The 22608-nt window shown below is 28.0% G+C and overlaps 1 protein-coding gene across 3 annotated transcripts in view; it reads right to left on the bottom strand.

Annotated features, from left to right (window-relative positions):
- The window catches only part of LOC123305116 (homeobox protein abdominal-A homolog), an 84338-nt gene that overhangs the window by 15898 nt on the left and 45832 nt on the right, over nt 1–22608 (bottom strand). Inside the window, exon 3 of one of the 3 annotated variants that reach the window (XM_044886737.1) lies at nt 256–318. The exons of the other annotated variants lie outside the window; for them this stretch is intronic. Within the exon in view, the coding sequence (XP_044742672.1) occupies nt 256–318 (63 nt within the window). The remainder of the gene's footprint in view (nt 1–255; nt 319–22608) is intronic. 3 annotated transcript variants of the gene reach the window in all.

Genomic DNA, 22608 nt, shown 5'->3' on the forward strand with positions numbered 1-22608 from the left:
TAATTGAGTCTGGTGTTTAGTTTTATAGTTTCGAAAAAACTTCCAAAATAACCTGCAATATGCTCTGCACTTTTGGTCGGGTGGATATTTTCTGACGTATATAATATCAGCGTTTCGATATCGTTCAAATTTAATTTAAATTACGCTACTTTTGCAGTTATTAATATAAAAATGTGAAATTACTAGCAAAAAATGTTAAAAAATAAAAACTACATTAGGGAATATTAAATATAATAAGAAAAACTGTATAGCTACCCAAAAGGTTTGCAGCTTCAATCATCCTTTCTCCGATCCCGCCCGCTGCCAGTGGACCAAGCCCTACCATGCATAAAACGTACAAATAAATAAGTTTTATCTTTAAGTGTGAAAAATTTGTTTCCCCCCACCTCTATATATTATAAAATTAATATTAACGTGTAAATTTTTGAAATTATTCCGCACGTTAGCGTGTAAATGAACCTACTTCTACACTTGAACTGACCTATTTTTCATATACATAATATATTCTTAGGAATAATTTTACTCTTTTTTTGTAAATTTGCATTTTCTGAGTATTTTATAATGATGGTATTTTTATGTAAATTTTTAAAATGTTTTTCCATCTTTTTTAAAATAACACACACGAGTGCGAAGTCAATAAATCATTCGTGCATTTATTTTTAAGCACGCTGACGTCTCTATGAAATAAAAATCAAGGTTCTATTTCAAAAATTGCTCTGAATAATATCTGTTTTAGTTTGGGACATAAGGGCATAAAAGCAAAAAAATTTGTAATCATTTTTTTAAATTCTATTATTGTGATTTTTGTCAGACTATCAATTTTTTTAAAATTCGAAAGAAGCCTATCATGTATTTTTAAATAAATATTATACCATGAATAAATGAAATATATGAAGGTCTACTAAGGCTAGTCCCAAGTTTGTAACCCTTAAAAATTTGTGTTCATAAAATCACCTTATTAGTCAATTTCCGCTTCCCTATCTGCCAGTTCCAGAACTTAGAAAGTAAGTCTGAGTTCTTAAATAAACAACACAGACCAATTGAGTCTTATAAACCGTTAGAGATAGAACAAAAGATTAAATGTAAAAAATGTTCCTTATAAAGTAATAATTTTTGATAGCATCCTAACAACAAAAAATAAACAACTTTTGTTTGAAACATTTTTACGTTAACATCACTGTTAACACGCGAAAGCGAAAATTAGGACAAAACTTTCGTGTCTATTTCTTCCAAAGCCAAAAAAGATAAGCACTTGAAAATTTTCAGTTAAATTTAACTGCTCTTTTGAAAGATTCTCGAGAAACGAAAAAAGAATTCCAAAAAATGCTTTCGAAATTTCAAATTTATTCAAATTATGCTGAAGTACTAATATTCAACTCTTACTATTCAGGGTATTTCAACAATTAAATTAGTTTTTATTTCACTTGTGTTTTAATAATTTTCAAGGATTTCAGGACAATTAAGGTTATATCCTACTACAAAACGGGTTATATCCTGTAACAAATGAATCAAATTAACAATAAAATGGAAATTATATTGGAAAATTTAATAAGACTTCAAGAAACACCCAAGGTTTTCAATTTTTTTCGAATTGAAAGAAACCGTTAATTTAAATTCGCTCTATGATAGAACTTTAAAAAAATGTATATTCTCATACATCTCATACACAAATTCAAAAGCCATAAATAAATCAATTTTTAGACATCAAAATGGTATACATCAGTAAATATTTCCGCTTGATAGAACAACATAATTTTTTAGAATATATATTTTGTCAAAATTAAATTTTCAAAATTCACCCTGCTCGAATAATTTCAGAAGTTCTATGTATACGTGAGTATATATTACATCAATAAATGACAGTGATATGTTACCTTTAGGGGGATGTTTTTCCGCATATATAGGCACACACACCCATGCACACACACAAATAAGGAATTTTATTGTACATGTAAAACACCATATTGTTTATATTTTTATACATAAATTGGCAACCATTATTATCCTTTTCAACAGACACCATTCCCGAAAAAGTTATTTATTCCTGTACCAGGATGAAATAAAACTAATAAAAAATACAGATGAAATTATTGAATGTAATTTTTGCAAAGTGTAAATAATGGATTTTTCAAATTCAATTATGTGAATTTATAATGCAAATTTTAAAATTTAAATTGGATTACTACCGTTCTATTACGTTACGAATACGGGTGTAATTTAAACAACTGAAAAGAGGATAATAAATCAAGATTATTTCGATTATTGTTGATATTGGTTTGAAATTTTGAGTTGAAAATTGATTTCGACACTAAAATGAATGTTTTCTATTTAGTAGGGATTACGATTGGGGTTGAAAACATGAATGATGAAAGCAGCTTTGTAAATTAAACTTTAAAGCAGCTTTGTAAATTAATAACAAAATTTAATTTGAATTTTTAAAGGGTCATAATATCGTAAGCCATTTTAAAACACCCCTTACATAAGGAGTTGCACATCTGACAAAAAATTTCTAGTGCTTACCGAATAAATAATCTCGAATAAGTTCAAGAAATGTCTGTGAAAGGCAATACTATATATCAATTAGAGGATGGAATACAATTCAAGGATTGTTCTCTGATACTTTACGACTGTGATTAGCTTAATACATATTTTTGAAATCCTAATTTAAACTTCAGCCATACAGTGCTGAATAAAAACGGGTGTCTTGGTTAATTTCAATTAGGGTTTTTATAAATTTCCTTAACCATTTATGAGAGAAGCACTGTTTTTCACTATTTAAAATAGCTAATTTCACCAATGTCGTTACTATATTGGTTTAGAACTCTGATGAGCAATTTGTGGCTCTGTGCTATTTCATAAATAAAAAGAACTGGATTATACTCTCAAATTACACTTCGGCTATCTGATAAGATGTTTTTAGGTAAATTTCTCTATTCAGAAAAAAAAAATATAGTTAGCGATTAGGAATAGATTTGAAGTTTCATACTTTCGATTTATTAAACACAGTTTCCATTCGTATCTCTCGCGATTTTCAACAATCTATTCTCCAAATGAAAGTCTGACTTGTTGATTTATTGAGAAAATCATTTTTAACACCCACGGCTTAAAATAGAACTTTAATAACAGGTTTCAAATCGGTTTAAGTAGGCGTTTAATAAATGCATGGGTATTAATAAACCATAGTACTTTGCAATAATATTGTTCAAGTGTACGATAAACAATCTAATAGAGAAGTGGAATTTACAAAATGTAAAAATCTCCCGTACGGAAACCTAAACTTGTTCTTGAAACATGTCTCAGAGCATTTTGCATTATATTACCTTTTTTCTTCGAGCCTACTTCAAACTGAACCGATTTTGAGGATTGAATCATAGAACAAAAATTAAAGTCGGTTCATCCGTTTAGGCACTACGAAGCTACAGATAGACAGACAGACAGACACACATAGCGGTCAAACTCACAACACCTCTTCCTCAGATTCGCTTAAAAATGGCCCTCTTGTCTATAAATGGTCTTATCATTCCATAGACCACTACTATTTTTCTCAGATCTAAGCCTGCTTGAGACTGTTATATTGACTGCTTGACAACGTTAATAATTTTCCCAATAGTAATAGATTAAAATTTTTCCATTACAAAAATCAAAATTAATGAAGGTGCTAAATTTACAATAAACACTATTTTCAAATCAGTATAATCCAATTGGGAAATACGAAATGTATAAAAATTTATAGCTACTAGAGAACATGTATAGATATACATTTCAATTTTCAATACACCCTCTTTTTCCACTTTTTCATGGCAAGAACATTCATATATTTTACTCCAAATCTATTGTATATGGGGGCCATAGTATATGTGTGTTAGAGTATCCTGTCTAGATTAAAATACATAACTTATATTTTATATGTTATACGTTAAGTAGCTAGTACAATAAATGAGGGAAGCAGAAGAAAAAAAAGTTTTTCCATTTATTGCCGAGAAAAGTTGCCCTCTAAAAGTAAATGAGTTTTCAACAACACATATAGAAAAAAGTTAGTTATTCATTCATTCGATTACCCGAATTCTATTAAATAATGTGTGTGGGGATAATCTTGAGCCACTTTTCTTTTGACATTTTCGCATTTAATAAATTGTTTATTATAACATTTAATTAATTTGTGAAGAATTTATATTGTTGTGTAGAATTCCAATGGAGACACATTTTTCTCGTTTTCATTAAATTAAAATGTTTCGACCTTAGCGTCATGGTTCGATTGTGTAAGTTATAAATGGTAATGTTATAATAAATATAAAATTGGGCATTTTTCCAAATGCAATAAGTACTTTTATTATGCACCGAAATCAATGGAAACAATATTAGAAGTGATATGAAATATTTTTACTTATGGAACCGCCGAAATTTATGCATATTTTGTGGGCCGCCCGATTTAAAGGGAAGAATGAAGTTCAATAAGTAGAAATTTAAATTGACAGAATGTTTTACTCTTATTCAGTTGAAAGAATTTCAAAATTGAGAATTATTGACTTCAGAGCGTACAAGATTTTGAAGTCATTTTCAAAAGAGTACAAATCTCGCTGTAATATAGAGTTTTATTAAAGGCTCACTGGGAATCATTCATTTTAAAACAGATTTAACAATCCTCAAATGGTTAATCTTGTTTTTTCTGAATCATAATATTTCAATCATTTTACTTTCTAACCAATAATGAAAATTTCATGTTGCCAGAAGTTACAGGAGAAAAATGCGACAAATTATAGATCAAATCGAACCACTTTTTCATTTTTTTAGAAGTATGGCTGATTTTTAGTATCTTAACCATATTTACTGACGAAAAAACATGAATTTTACATTTCAGCAGTTACATTGCCGAAGAAATCCTTCTAAAATAATTCCGTAGGAAATTTACTCCTCGTTTCGATGAGTTACTTCTATTTCAAAGGTTGAAGGAATTCGGCTTGTTTATTTCTGTTTTTGTTCATTAAGAAAATTTGTTTAATCGCTCGGTAGCTTTTTTATTAGCTTCATTAGCTTTGACTACATTCTTAATATTTCAACAAATAATATCATTCGGTTCATTTTTCTTTCATTTGCTTAGTTCTTAGGTACTTATTTTTAAAAATTATGGACACATAAAATATACATTCCAATTTCCACGACAACCTTAAACGACCCATGTATAGTGTTTTTATTTTATTACGTTAATACAATACATAAATTCTTACATAATTATAGTTATTTTCCACTAAAACTTCATATAAATATCAAAAAAAAATAAACAAAAATATCCCTCCATTTATTTGCTAATAATTTGCCCAAGAAACATGCAAAAAACGACTAAGCTAAAATAAAAATAATAATAACATTTTATTCTTGTATGAAAATTCTTTTCTAAATGAAACAAACACAAACAGCAGAAGAAAAAAAAACTATACTAAAAAATCTTTCATCCATTACACACTTAACAAAAATAACGGAGAAACAAAAAAGGATAAGAATATAATTCTAAAAACTGCCAAAAACAAATGTCTACTATCTTTGCTGTAAATCGTTAACCACGTGTCATAATTTCTATGCTATACAACATAGTATGTAATAGTACTTTGAATAGCTTTCTGTAAGTTCTACTAGCTCATACCACTTTCTTTTTTTTCCTTTCTTTACTGAAACAATTTCTACACAAGGGTTAAGTGTACAGTGTATACTGTATACTAATGTACAAGGCTATTCATTTATGTACATGCAACATTTACTTATTAAATCATTAGCATGATAGGGAGATTATAACATCTTTCGTCAACAAAATAGTATTCACTCGAAGAGGCAAGGAAGTTTGAAACGTTTAAAAATATTGATCCTACAAACAAAATTTTGCTACAATTGTTAATAAAATCGCTTAGTTAGTCCATTTCCGGTGGCTTGTTTATCTGTCCATCGGTCCGTCTGTCAACACGATAACTCAAAAGCGAAAAGAGATATCAAGCTGAAATTTGTATAATATGTTGAGGGCGTACGTAAAAAGTGAGATCAAGTTCGCAAATGTGCAAAAGATTCAATTGGATCTTACATATCCATCTTTTCAAGCATTGGAGATAGACAAAAGTTTACAAAAAATATTCCTTATAAAAAAATAAACTACTTTTGTTTACCAGAGACGGTGCAAATTATATAGAACGTGTTATATGGGAATATCAGTTATATGTGCAAGACATGTATATATGTGTGATTATCTAAAAGTGGCGGTCTTGTTTTATTTACATGACGTAAAACCAATCGATTGTGTTATCAACATTGTCTATACATGGTATGTTAGCAACTGACTATCCGATTTTATTAGAACGTGATGAGTGTGCATCCTAAACTTTTGGATGTTCTTTTATTGTCGACTTTGGTGCTAGTCTGAGGCTATAGTTATTGGAAGATTTATTTTGCAGTTATTTCTCAAGAAATTGATTCCTCTTTGACAAGATGATTATCCGTTGGTTTTTCGATCCAATTTCGGCAAATATTGTGGCAAATAATTTTCTTGAAAAATTTGTAAAATCATCAAAGCTGGTGTTCCAACAGAAGAATTACACATTAATAGTTTTTAAAACATTTTTTGGCATCTCAATTTTTGTAGTCCCTTTTTGATTTTACCAGCAATTAAATATATATGATTACATCGTAAACCATCGCTTCGAGTCCATTTACGCTAATGCAGAGCGCCCGGTAATTCCATAAAATACTGTAGTAAATTGTACATACATGGAAACTGATATAGTAGAACATTTGGCCTTTAGAAAATATTTGATTCCCTTTCACAAGTACGAAAGCATATACGAAGACGAAGTCGTATACATAAGAAGAATACCAGAAAACATTTTCTTTACTACACCCAAACATACATTCGAAGAGTAGTTACGACCCATACCATTCCTATGTACATACATATACATATATACTTATACTAAGCTAAAAGTTCGACTTGAATCGATATCCTGATAGCTTCAAATGTTTCACTGTTAGAATGATCGCCTTGGGGCATATAAATGTCACGGATTCTTTGTTTCAAAAACTATCTTATATTGCTTTGCTGTATGTATTCAGTGTACGTATGTATATATCTACAAATCCTTATTTCATAATGTTGCTATATATATTTTTGCTTTACGAATTTTTATTATATTTTTGCAATAAATGTTATTATTATTACTATTATATAACATATAAATTTTATATAGTTATTTCTTTTTTAAACAAAATGTAAAACTATTTATTCAATTGTTTGTGTATAGTGATTGTAAAGATTCGATTTCTTACTTACGCGCGAAATTTACTAAAATTTGTAAATGAATAAAATTGGAAATATAAATAACTTGATAAGAATCCAGAAGTCTATGATTTCAACTTCTTGAAATCGTAGTTTGTCAATATAGTAGTTACTAGATGATTTAGTGATTGAAGTGGCATTAAGTGGGTAAAAATAAAACTCACTCGAGAACAGCAAAGTTACACCTCACTAGATTCTTCTAAATATTTAATGTTTTCTGTTTCTCCAAAGCAGTTTTATTACATTTTCTAATCTGTGTAGCTTATTTGAGGAAGCTTTGAGTGGAAAAGAAACTTCTTTGATACAAATCCAGCCTATATACCGATTTTGAACCATCTAAGTAGTTCAATGTGGAGGGTCTGTAGAGATAAGCAAAATACGTCTTTAAATTCGCAGAAAAGTGCAAAACACTCCTGCTAATTGCTGAAAGTAACCCTTTTTATAATATCATCAAACTACTAAGTAAATAATCCTCCATTCAAGCAAAATTTGAACTAAAAGGGAGCTGAAATTGCCCAAAAGTAACGAAAACGAAGTACTTACTTGCCAGTAAGTAAATAAAATATTTTTTTGCGACTGGTTCTCATCTTTTACAGTGCAGTTTCAATAAATTTTGTCTTGGTACCCCTACTATACAATGGAGGGGGCTATGTGTTTGAGCGATATGTATGTATGTTCATCTGTTCGGACTTCTAAACTATTTATCATAATTTGACAAATAGGAGCGTCTTGTACGCTCGCTAAATATAGGCGTCATATTAAATTGAATATGGCGCCCTCTAGAGGACAAAAGTTATGATCGAAAATCGGCGTAAATAGCTTTTTCAAAAATACAGAATCTCGCTCTTCAAAGTATGAAAACAATAAAATATTTTCATCTGAAATTTTTATGATAAGTAAAATCGCTATTACAGTCAGGGGACCACTAAGAATAAACAGTTTTCCACAGGACCGAAAAGAGGTCCCCCGACTGTAATGACGATTTTACTTATCATAACAATTTCAGAATATAATATTTTCTTGTTTTCATCTTTCTAAGAGCGCAATTCTGTAATTGAGTTTAAGTTTTCGAAAAATTAAATTAAATTTGAATAAAAACTTAAAATTTGATTCACAAATTTAATAATAATATCGACTTAAAATAAAACTAGCATTAAAAAATACATTACTGTTTAAATAAATGACTTAAAAAGTCCTTTTTCATTAATATATTTTTTGTGTGTGCATGTTTTAAAGATGTCCTGCACATAATGTTAATTGAATTATATTTGAATCTTATGATTATGTTACTAAAACATTGTAATTAATATTTGAATAAAATTAATAAATTGTAAAAAATAAACAAACTTATTTATTAAAATCCTTAGTTCTCTTCATCTAATATAATATTATGTGGGTTTTTAAGTGCGTTCTGATCTCAGTACTGATTATACATAAAAAGTGTATTTACCTATGTTGTTAAAATGCAGTATGGGATAATCATGCGTTTAAAATATGTATTAGATGATCCAGGTAAATTATAAATATCTCATTTTAGCAAAGTACATAAAAGACCATAATTATATTAGAAGACTTCTTTTACACGTTTTGGTACAAAACACATGGCCATTCGCCAAGTTGATGTATGTGAGTAAAATCTTGTTCAAGTTCATTGTTAAGCTATTTCAATATTTGTTTTTCTTGCACATTTTCAATAAAAATTGTAATTGTGTCTGTAACTAGTGATTAGACATATTTTTCCATAAACAAATTGAGAGTGTCATCTTTTGCCAATTAGATTTTTTATCCATCATTGAAAATTCTTAGAAAAAAGCTAGAATGCTGTTAATTATCGGATCGAGATTACTACAATTTTGAAATGAATAAATCATATTTTTCAGTATTTTAGACCTTTATCCAATGAAAGTAAACGGTTACCACTGGAATGTATCCTTATTAGAAGATGTGACTAGCGATTCGATTGTTTTGATTTTGTGAAATATTTTGGAACACTTGAAAAAAACAAAAATACAAAAGTTATTCTTATGAAGTAAAGTACATTTGGGCAGGAAACCATTGATATTCTGTATAAAAACATCTAAGCAACTCAACTACGAGTTTTTTTTCACATTTGCTTTTGTATAATTTTTAAATTAGAAGGATCGAAAATGAAAAATAAATGACATCAAGAATTGAAATAGTTATTGACATCCATTTAAACGTGGACTAATTTTTCCGAATAATGGCTATCTAAAACCTAGATTAAAAATAATACTTTTCTGAAATGAAATAGAATAACGCACTACAGGGGAACCTGGATAGCTCGAACCTCAAGGGAAATGCAAAAATTTTCAGTTAATAATTTTTTATGGTTTCTAGTTTTGCTATCCGTAAGAGAAATACAATCAAGTATAAAAAGAAAATAATAATAATCTGTCTAGTCTCAAGAAATTAAAACTGTGGATTTATTAATCTCGAAACAACTGTTGTAAGTATGTTAAGATAAAGTAGGTGTTCTTATAAGATGCTATAGGTATACTTTAACAATCTCTAAATTAATTGTTGTTAACTGAAACATTCGGTACATTTTAGAATATAACTTGCAATTAAATATACTTATTATATGTGATATGAAAACATTGGGTTTATTTATACACTGCGGTTAAAAAAATTAAACGTCATAAAATTACTTATTACTTTAATATACCAATTAAATATTGTAAAATATGACTCTAATTACTTCTAAAGCAAAAATACTAAACATATGTATGGGAGGATGTCGTACCTTTACAGAAATTTTTTTAAACAATTTTAAAAATAGATTTTTTCAGCAACATTCATTTATCTTTAAGATTTTGTTATTTTTTTGATAATTTCCGACGTACATGAGTCTTGTTTTTTTTACGGTGTGTGTCTTTGCAGACTTTAACCTCTAAACAGTATACGCTATGTTTATAACTGCAATAATGCATAATAAAATAACCACCAATTAGATGTAATATAGATAAAATATACCTTGAAAACCAAAACGAGCTGCTTGGCTTTTATTAGGAAGTTAATTTTGTGTTAACAAAAGATTTGACCGCAAAAGTTCTACTATATCAAAAAATTAATAATAAATAATATTGATTTGAAGGTTTTTAACGGTTTTCGAAAATATCCTTAAAAATATTCCTCAAACTTGTAAAAATAACGTATTAACTGATCAAATTAATTAGAATTAAAAATTCTTTATTTTTCTTATAATATGTTGATAGCAATATCTTTCAAGAAAATGAAGAGTTACTTTAGGTACAACACTTTACCATAGGCTAAGTATACGCAAATAAACTTTGTGCAGAGTTGTATGTCAAGTTATTTTTTCTAAATTACAAATCATTTTTATACAACGTTAAGAACAATTATTTACATTTTACCATGAATATTCATTTTTGTGTACAATATGTTTGCATTATGTAAGTACGTACCACGGTATAGTTGAATATAATCACTGTAGCAAAATCAGATAAAAAGCAGAATAAATATGAATGGAAAATTCATAAATTATTCACCATTTTCATGCAATCAGCACACAGTTTAGTAGATTTTTTAAATTACTTTTTTTTTTATGTCAGGTGTTAATTAAATTTTTTTATTCCATTATGTAATAAATTTCATTAAACAAAAAAGCTGACAAATAGTTTTTAATTTGTAAACTTACCATGTGTGTAATTATCAAAAAAAAATTGTTGAAATCAAGGACTTCCTTGTCCAAAACTTATCAAAATTTTTTTTAAAAATTAGAATATTATATATTTAAACATTTTAAGAAAATTTCGCTTTAACGGTGTTTTCAGAAAAACTGAAACTAAAACAAAATGCAAAATGAGACTCTTCCTGACATGTATTGGTGTTTGGTGTTTATCGTAGGTAACAAAATAAAGTACATCCACTGGGACACTCAAATTTGTATTTGTTTAGAGACATTTTAAACGGTTCTTATATAAGTGATAAAATTTGTGTCTTTTTAACTAAAAAAATACCGAGCAAAGCGGTCGGTCATCCAGATACTAACATTAATGTATCGATACATATTTGTATTGATAGACTTTTGATGTAGGGTGACAATGATGTAGGGTGTAAAGATTCGAGCAGTATGATGAAACGTAAGGTATGGTACATAGGTAACAGAAATAATGTCCTAAGTAAGTGTAAATGTTATAAATTTTTAATAAATGATTAATATCGCTTTTTGAAAATCTGATACAAAGCTTTCAAAGAATTGTATTTTTTCACCAAACGCCACATCAGTGACAATAACAAAACAAAGCGCCAACGATAATAAGGTTTTAAAGTAGAAAATGTTTTTCACAAGAAGCATGTTAGGTAGTACAATCAAAATTTATTACGTAATTCAAAATACAAAACCTGCATTTGACAGGAATGAACTTTATATTCAACCGACATCCTAAGTATGGTATAATACTATTTAATAACACAAAATATAAACATACGCTATGAAGCTTCATAAAGCTACAGCAGCTTAGAAGAAAACTTTGTGTGCACAAAGCTACGAAAATAATGTAAGTTGAAAACATATGGGACTAAAAACAATATGGCTCATATTATTATTATTATTAGTATATTAATATATTCGTTGAGAATGTGAATATAACGACACGTTAAAACACTTAGGAAACACGTTGAAAAATTATCAATACAATTTTTATCCTTCATTGAAAATTATTGGGATGATGCTAACGTGTTTTTTATTATCTGATCGAGATTACTACAATTATGATATGAATTAATCATAGTTTTCAATATTTTAGACATTTATCCAATGCAAGTAAAAGGTTGTCACTGCATTGTATCTTTATTAGAAGATGTGACTAGCGTTTCGATTGTTTTGATTTTGTGAAATATATTGGAGGACTTGGAAAAACAAAAACACAAAAGTTAAGTTTATGGAGTAAAGTACATTTGGGCAGGAATCCATTGATATTCTGAATCAAAGCTTCTAACTATTTTGCATTGTTTTTAAACTAGAAGAATCGAAGTAAAAAGCCTAATAAAAAATACATGACATCAGGAAATGAAAAATTATCGGCATCCATTCAAAACGCTGACTTATTATTCCGAATAATGGCTATCTAAAACCGAAATTAAAATTAATATTTTTTTATAATAAAATAGAATAGCGCTCCACAGGGGAACCTTGATAACTCGTACCTCAAGTGAAATGCAAAAATTTCGAGTTAATGAGTTTTCAACTTCACAATTAAGACTCAAGAATATAGTGGATAAAATTGCTAAGAAAGACGGGACATTATATTTTACCAACTACTACTTACGGAGTTTCCTTTTTATAATTCGAGTTATAGGTTATAAAAATACTTCGCAGAGAAATAAAAATTTTTCGAGTTTCAAAGTTTTAATAATTTGATATTTCATTTGGATCTTCTAATTTTGATCCTGATTTTCTTTGGCTTGTTTCTTTGTATAATCATGAGATATTCCATCCAAACACAATACCTCTCTTCACAAAAGGAGGCTCTGCTCTAAAAAGAGTGTCAAAGGGCTATATTATTGTTATAAATAATTCGAGATACCGCGTATTTAGGGGTACAGCGGAAGTGGGTGTCATTTTTTTCGCCTTGTCGAGGATTACGACTCAACGGAGTTCCAGTGATAAGGGTTTTACTGAATTTTTAATTTCTATAACATATCGATACAATTTCTTACGCATAAAATTAATGAAAACGATGTATGGGAAAGAAACCTAGAAGCATAAATTTCTAAAAGGTGAGAACAATAGAACGTAGAATATCGTACAAAGGATATACAGCATAAAATATAAATATAGTTGAGAGAATAATACATTGGTATAGAATGTGAAATAATACGCTATAATATAATGATATTCGATATGAATATATTTGTTAAAAGCACAGTCTTATTGGCATAATAATATAAATACTAAGTACTATACCTTCAAACTTTAAAAGGAAGTTAATTAATTTAAATTGTTTATATTTAATTAAATATAAATATTATATTTACATATTTATTTTTTTCTTGCATTTTTTAATTAATATTTTATGTTAATCTATAAAGAAACTAGAGAAAAAATTGTAATGTTTATATAGAAATGTGGGTATTTAAAATCATTTTTTAATAGATTGTACAGAGTCATTAAAATTAAATTGTCATTTATTTACAGAATTATATAATTTATTTAGATTTGCCATAACATTATTAGATAAAAAAAAGTAGGATTTAGGACAATATTTTTATACAATATCTATACATTGGGTGGTGGCATTACGTTTATCACAGAAAAATCAAGTTTTTTAAACTTTGTTTCTTATTTTGCGTTTGGCGGATGGAGTCTGGTCAAAAAACTACTTTATTAACCTGAAATGTTATATCTCACGGTTTTGTCTTACGGTAATACAGCTCGCTTCTCATGCAGAAGTTTGATAGGCCAAAGCTCATCCACGTCAATAAATTTTTTTAAAAAGTTAAAAAATTTCATAGTTCCTAGAACCCTAATTCCTACCGGGTATCTCATCGCACCTCTCACTATTTTCTATCTTTTTGGTGAAAGATATTATTGGACCAAGAAAATATTTCTTTATTTTGTATGATATAGAATGAAGTCATGCCAACACGTGAATTTCCATTTCACAACGATTTTTAAATTGAAAACTAATTTTCCACTAAAACACTTTATTATTAAAGTTGAAGATGACAGATTTATGATTGAAACAAAAATTTTGAGACAAGGCTTGAACTGAGATTTATTTACCAGAAAGAGTCAATTTTGTTTTAAAATAAAGTAAGAGTTTGCTTCCATATGTTGCATATTATAATTAACAATTTGGCTCTAAAGGTGTGGACTTTCATCGAACATAGTTTCAGGATTTGAGAAAATACACACAAACAAATATACTCATAAATAAACACTGAAAAACTATGATGATAAAACTGATATAATCAAATTTTATACAGTCTTAATTAAATTTAACAAAAACTAATATAAAAAATTTGAATATTATAACACATTATATGATAATTATAAATTACAGTTTATTAAAGCCACACACGTTGATTATTTAGAAAATTTGAATAATTTTGTGTTTGTCCATTATAAATATTATTAAAAAAAACTATATTTCGACTGGTGATTTAAATATTTTTCTGATCATAAGTATAATAACTGTCGCAGGTGAGCTGAGCGCAGGTTATTTATTAATTTGATTTATTTTAGTTGAAAATAATTAGTACACATTCTGTGTTGTTGGAATATTTTGAGAAAATATGCGATTCTGTCATTATGACGTCACTTCTATCTTTACTAAAAATAATATAAAATTGATGAAATAAACAAAATTATTAAACGAAGTTCTGCCGTAGAGAAAACTCTTAACTTCTGATATAGAGAAAATTAAGTGTTCACACAAAAAAATCTAAACTTCGAAGATTCGAAATTAAATGGTTTGAGAATTTATTTTCTTGCTTTGAATATTAAAAAAAAATTGACAAATATCAAAGGAGCTAAAAGTTTTTAAATTTTTAGCTGAAGAAAATGTAGTCCAAGAATTATTAAAATTATCACACTATTTTAAAAAATTGCAAAATAAATCGATTTCGCAATATCCATAAAAAATTAACATAAAAATACTAACATAAAATTGAACTATTCAACCATTACTAACTAGATTCCATCAAATAAAGTAATTCCAGGGAACTTTTTAATACTAGATAGGGGTACCAAAATTATCAAGCCCCCATCATTTTCTGCATACATAAAAGAGACAGATGTCTTCATAAAATCATGCCCAAAACTCATCAACACAGATTGTATATTGTGCAAAACAAAACAAAAGTCATAAAATTTGCTTGACCAAAAAAAAAAGTCGTAAAATTTTTGTATTAAATAAAGTCATAAAAAAATTGATGATTGAATTAAATAATTTTCTAAAGAAATTATCAGTTATTATTAATACTTGAAAGCCCTTAAACTAGAACATAATTTGTTGTAAAACCAGTTGAACAATAATACCTAATAATATTACATATTTATATTGTATGAAATGTTAATTTTTATGACGTAACCGGTTTATACAGAGTGAATCAAGAGATGAGATATACTTTCTTTCTGAGTGAAATATCACATTGAAAATAAATATGTTAACAACACAGTTAATCTGATTACCGAGCAGATGAGGGCGAATACGTTTCAAAACTTACTATTAATGAAACGACTTTAATTTGGATTTGCTGTGTGTATTATTTTTCATGGCAGACTCTGTACATTTATTCGAATAAAACATAGCCTTTTGTAGAGTATACAAAGTTGTTAAAATAATTACAATAAAAATCGATAATATGATATTTAGAAAGGAAAATAAAACCCACATTATAGAAACAATTTTTTTAAAAGATGTGAGAATTGTTCACTGGTCATTTAAACATGGTTTATGAACTATATAATTTATTTTTCTTTTATATTTATGATTTTATTGAATCATAGTAGTTATACCTTTCAGTTTTTGCCTAGATTTGATTATGTTTTCACTGTCTAACCATTCATTTATTCGGAAGTATTTCTCCTCAAAAGTAATAGTCTGTTACGCTGAATCGAAAGAAAGATGGGTATAATTTAAGTTCATTTCGTCAAAAGCAAGATTTTTGACGTTTAGTGGATAAGAACTAGAAAAGTTCGTTTCATCAGCCATGCACATTTATAAAAATTTTATATTATTCTTCATTTTTATTTTTTTTCTTCGTATTTTTAATTACTCGAACTCATTAAGAAATCTCAAGAAAATACTCACAAAAGTTAAAAATTTCGAAAAAACCTTATTGGCGCGAAATTAATATCAAAGCAAAACGCTTCTTTATATTTTATATCCAATATTTCAATTTAATTAAGAAATCATTTCACTTAGAAACTAACGTTAAACAATTTATATAAATTATTAGTTTTATAGTATCTTAATAGTCAGTTATTTTCGAAAGTGGATGTATCGTGCAATTTGCGAACAATCTAGATAAAAATTGAAATTAAAGCCGATATTTATATCTTTAGCTATATGTTTTAATAAACTTAATCACGATATGCAAATTAGTAGACATTATTTAAAGGATATTAGATGATTATTTAATTTTAGAATACCTACTTACTCAGGAATTTAAATTCATTTATGGAATGTAGAATTCACATAAAATGCATTGAAAACGTTTTTAAAATTTATTAATTACTCTACATACTTTATTCACCATAGCCTTAGCGAAAATGTTTGCTTGAGTAGAATTTAGTTTTTTTTTATATTATCCCAGAGAAATGTTGGTTTGACAAAGAATGTTGCGGAAATTTTGTAAAACTACCATACTTTTGCCATTTCATTGATGTTCATCTTAAGTACACAGCCAGGTTTAATCAAAATAGATTTAGAGATGGTTCAAAATTAAAAATTAAATTTTTAATATTTATACCTTCTTTTGCCCAAGCCTTTCTAAACCAGATTTGTTACCTCCAACAAAAAAAAAATTGATATTGTTTAAAAAAAAAATAGTTAATATTCGATGATGTTCAAATAACTATACACAGTGTGTCACAATTAAGAGGATGGCACTCTCATTTTTTCGTTATTTATAGAAATATCAGAATTTTAAACTCAGCTTACTACAAATTGACAAATAGGGTCGATTTTTAATATTTTTGAGTCAGAGTTCGTTAGAGGTATCGAAGAAGAATATTAGAAAAAGTTGCTCAAAATATTTTTCGATTTTCATGACAAAATTTGCAATTTTTTCATTACTTTGGTTCACACTCATAATTATAAGTTTATTGAAATATTTGAATACATAACATTATTAAATTATCAATTTATCCAGTTTTCACATTCCATGTCACACTAGTTATTAAATTAAACAGAAAACTTTTATGCCTATGCGAAGTTTCAAATCGGAATGCATGTAAACAACGATGATAGGACGATATCTTTATCTTAAATGCAACACATTGTATAAATCAAAAGTTTTTTGTGCTTTTAATCATAGTTTAACTATAGCTGAGCAATAAGCTCTTGTAGCCCTCAAACTTCATATATTCAGATAATATTTCAAGGTAGATATTATTTAAAAATGTAAATTAAAGAATTTTTAACTAGATTAAAAATAGAAGTAAATTTTTGTGTCATTTTATAAATTACTTTTATAAAAAATTCATCTAGGTACCAAAAAAACATACTATTCGACTTCCATTATTCCATAGAAACTACTGTTTGAAGAAAAGCCTTTAATATAACCATTTCCTTTTGTGTCTATTGTGATATGTCTTTATCTTTGTTTTATCTACATAAATTTAATATCATATCTCTTTATTTTTCATTTTATTAACTCGCCATGTTTGTTTGCAATGTAATCTGACCTGTTTTGGTATTCATACAAATATAATATATTAATAGGATTATTCCACTTATATACAATACTGCAGAAAGCTTCTGCTCGTTCGCTTCGCTAACACAAGCTGTTTATGAAAAAAAAAAACAGTAGTCTTTTTGTGTGAATAAAATAGGTTGAATAAATGTGTTATTTAAATTTATAGAATTTTTTAATAATTACTTTGAATATTATTACTAGATCTGATATTATTTCTTTTTTCTCTGAATAAAATATATTTTCAAGAATTGTATATAAAGAAATCATTTCTTAGCCTTTTTTGTTTGCTAGCTGAGAATTGTTAGCTTATAAAATATCAATTCCACGGATCGTGCTATATTTTATTATTTGCAATTTAATTAAGAAAATAAATTTGTTTAAAGTAGCTTATACACGTGGCTGTAAATAATCTAAAACGATTTATAATTGAGTCGAAAAATTAACTCTTTGCTTAATTTTGTTTGATGAATTTTGATTTGAGCTTCCATTGGAAAAAATGGCATTAAGTTCCCCACGAACTCGATAAGTTTCACTACATATTTAAAAAAAGCTTATGTCAAAAAAAGAACTTACAAGAGAAATCAAAATCTTCATTTAACTACGAGTCAAGTATTGAATAGTGTTACGATTTTAAAACAGCTGTAACTCGCTCAAGCGACTCCAGAAATAACAAGTGAAATTTACAAAATTTAAAAAACGTCCTACAAATTTTTCGGGTACGGAACTCTTAACTCGCATTTGAAAAATATCTATGAACACTCTCCATTAAATTGCCTCTTCCAACCTGAGACGATTTAGAAGATCATCGCCAATTTTTAGTTTTTTCGGATAAGAAACCCTAAATTCAAACTGGAATAGCTAACAATACTCTCCATTAAATTAGTTTTCAAACAAAACCAAAAAAATTAAAATCTGTTCATGCGTTTAGGCGCGACGATGCCACAGACAGACAGACACACAGACAATCATACACACATAGCGGTAAAACTTAAAAAGCCAATTTTTTTAAACATATGTGCGTCAATTCTTATATACTTATATAAATAGCTTCTTTATTAATTCAGTTAGAAGCTGAAATCGAGTCATAAATTTGCTTGAGTAATAAAATCTTTGCCATTTTCAAAAGGTACTGTTCATTAAAAATTATTAGAAATATTTTTTCATATTGAATATAAATTTTATCATTCAAAAATACGTTTTAAAATATATAAACGAGCAATACAGAAGCAAAAATTTTAAATTATTTCGCAAAAGAATTTGTTTGTCAGTGATTTTACGATTAATTTAACAGTATGTTAACTACAAACATATTCCTATTGATATGATTAATAATAAATGATAAAAAAAAAAAATCAAATAAAAGTTGTAATGTAAAAGGAATACAATGATGTCTGTCTGATGCAACGCTTCAATGATCCAGTTTAATAGCTTATTATATTGTGCTAATATGACGAATACGAGACTATGAGTGATAATAAGTAATGCAGTCAATATTGATTTGAACTGTAAGTAGTCAATAAAAAACCTCCGGCTTATTAAATTTACATTATATAAGCGTATGCAGAAGGTAATAGGTTAGGTTAGAGTGGCTACCTTTCTGGTGGGACACACTTAGACCATAGGGTCTGTAATGATACCTAAAAGGATTTGGCACATCTCCAGCCACTTCTCCAGGAACCACTTTGAGCTGATCAAGAACAGCAGGAGTGCTTTGTCATCAACGAACTTCAGGTTGGAGATATCGTCAAAGTAAAGCTGGCGAGTCCACCTCCTCGTGGCAAGAGCTGGGCAGTGACAGAAGAGATAAGACATCGTTTCTTCCCCCTGCTCACTGTGATAGCTCCTGCAATAATCATGATACACTGTCAGGCTCAGATGTTCACCTAGCCAGTGTCAATTTTGCTAATAGAGGCCCTTGGAAGTGATATAAGATCTTTGGAACGCATACGATTGTATTCAGACCATATCTGTCTTATAGTTCCACAAGTACGTTCCTCCCTCCATTTAAATTTGGCCTTTCTTAAGATAGGTAAGAGGGTAATAAGTTCATTTCAAATATTTGTTCAATAAGGTACCTTGAAAAATTGAAATTTCTTCAAGCCTATCAAAAAATAAAGATACGATTGTTGACTTAGATAGGAAAAGTGACTCATTTTTTACCTGAAATCAGTTCATAATCAACCTATATTATTTCAAAAACTACAAATTTGAAAAAGAACCCTTCTTGATCTCGTTTTACGTATATATTATAGAAAATGACCGTGCATAGCTTCAATTTCCAGGGACCTTTCTTTAGTAGGTATAACAGTAAAATATTCATGTTACAACAAACATCCAGTATCCTCAATATTTGATATTTGAGCAAATAGTGTTGTTTTGCTTGTCATTATCTAACAAATTCTTATTTAGACTAACTCGATTCTAGGAATATAACAAGAGTGTTACAAAGAACATTGATTAACAATTTTATACGAAATATTTGATTCAAAATCGATTAACAAAGTGATTCTGCTATAACTAAAAGGCTTCGGATGTTTATAAGTGTATTAAGTGAAAACCGACTCAACGTCCTTATTTTTAAGTGACATGTATTATCCATGGCCACTCACGTAAAGTTAAGTTATAACAAGTCAACGAACGCCGGAAGGTGTTTTTATTTGTGCTTGGTAAAAATTGTTTTAATAAAAGTTAATATTTTATATAAAAAAGTCTTTTGGTGATATTTATGTGAGTAACAATTGACATGAAATTAAAAATAAAATATTCGTGAGTAGAATTATTTTTAGAATGAGACATTGACCTTGCAACACACACAAAATTTATCTCTCAAATGCATTAACAAAACAAAAAAAAGTATACAAACGATAAAAACTTCATTCAAATAAATTATATTAAATATCCCTTAAATTATTCACAAAAAAAATTATAATCCTCTAATAAATTTTTCTATAAATCCAACAAAAAAAAAGCTACTACAATGGATTGTCCAATTTAAAATTACAAACAACTGGGGGATAATTTTTATATAAATTACAAACATGATATACAAACAATTGCTATTTTTACCATACAAGTTAAATTATTAATAACCAAGGGACGGTACTATTGCAACCCTTACAGAAAGGGTTGGGACCATCGAAAAAAAAGTTTAAATATAGTCATAAAAAGAGTTAGCTATACTATACCGTTTATATTAAATATGCTTTTCTCCTTGTTTAAATTTGGGATATGGTAAAAAGGGTTGAGAGATAAAATGACTATACACACATAAGGCAGGCAAGAAGGGTGGTGGGGTGTTAAATGTGTCTCGATTGACCATTTGCAAAAACACCGATGGCGATGGACAATCGACAGTTAACACTGAATTGGTACTTGGGGTATCATTCGAATTATGATGATATTTTAGGGGATAAGGAAGGTATATATATATACAGAAATATAGTGTATATACATAGAAATTTAAGCAGAGAATATCATTTTGTTGTAGGAGATATTTTCTAGGTGGTATTATTAGAAATGGGGTCTTTTATTATAGTAAAAAAATTCTTTACTGTTATGTTACATCGTTGTATGATAAATAAAACGGTTTAAATTGGTACTGAGCTTTTTATATCTACGAATAAGAACTAGGAAAATGATACAACAAACTTTTGTTAAATGGTTTTACTACGTTTAACAAAATTGATTTTGTAAATGTGACTTTAAAAATATTTTCAAAATAGTTTATGGTCGAAAAGAAATAATCATTGCATTTAATAATAAAAAATCAAGTGACATAATTCTACTTTATGAAGACATGGTACATTATTTGTGTTTTTCAAGAAACTTATGCTTACGTTTCAAAAGATTTGTTAAGAATTCTAGTTTATCTATTGTGGTATCTAGAATTTAAAATAGCCATTACCCGTTCTTCCACTAAGATTTGGTCACCCTACTAGCTTCACATAAATTAAAATTTGAGAAATAATAAAGCAATAAATTATATAAAAGATAGTTCTCATAGTCTTCTTGGGCATTACATCAGTAAAGATAAATTAAACTATTAACATTTTATTTCATCGGTTATATGCAAAAGATATCTATAATAATGGATGGTAGTTTTTAGGTATCTTTTATAAATGCTTACGATATCTATGTACCTACATGACAGTGAAATATGTATATAGAAATATTACTGGATTCAAAGGAAGGGTATTCATATAATAAAGGGTATTTGGGTATTTATAGGCAGAGGAATTATACATAGGAAGGGTAAGTTGTTGTATCTTGGTGGCAATGTATCTTGAACCAGCGTTCAATTTCATAAGATATATTGCTATCTGTCTAATTCACTGCTGATCGGTGGTAAATGTAATTGCTAAAATGAGAATGTAAAGATTAAAATGATGCAAATAGCGTCCTGTAGCCATAACCAATGAACTAAGATATCAATGATCAATGGAAATAAGACGGTGAGTTTGTTCTTTGTTATCGGTCAACATACCACAAGTTCAGTCAAAGAAATAATAAATTTACCTTTAACTGAATGCTCAAGGAAACAGTAACCTATAGGATAGAGAAAAAGATGCCTCTTATGATACTGTTTTTTAAATGAAGTTTACATGCTGAAAAGAATAGCTGTTTAACATTTAAATTTTTCAATAGATACATAATGATTAGGAATTATAGTGCCAAAAGAAAGACTACGGCATACGTTATTTTTGTAAAAATTACTTTTGAAACTCCTAAATGAAAATGAGCTATCGAGGCACAAAACTTTAACCTATGTTTATATCGTCCCTTGTATGTTATGAGAAAATCCACAAACATTTATCCATATTCACTACTATCCACATGTAATGTTCGTCAATTTGCATAATAATAATATTATTTTGTGAAGTTATTGC

This window comes from Chrysoperla carnea, chromosome 1 (genome assembly GCF_905475395.1).
Source record: "Chrysoperla carnea chromosome 1, inChrCarn1.1, whole genome shotgun sequence".
Taxonomy (NCBI): Eukaryota; Metazoa; Arthropoda; class Insecta; order Neuroptera; family Chrysopidae; genus Chrysoperla; species Chrysoperla carnea.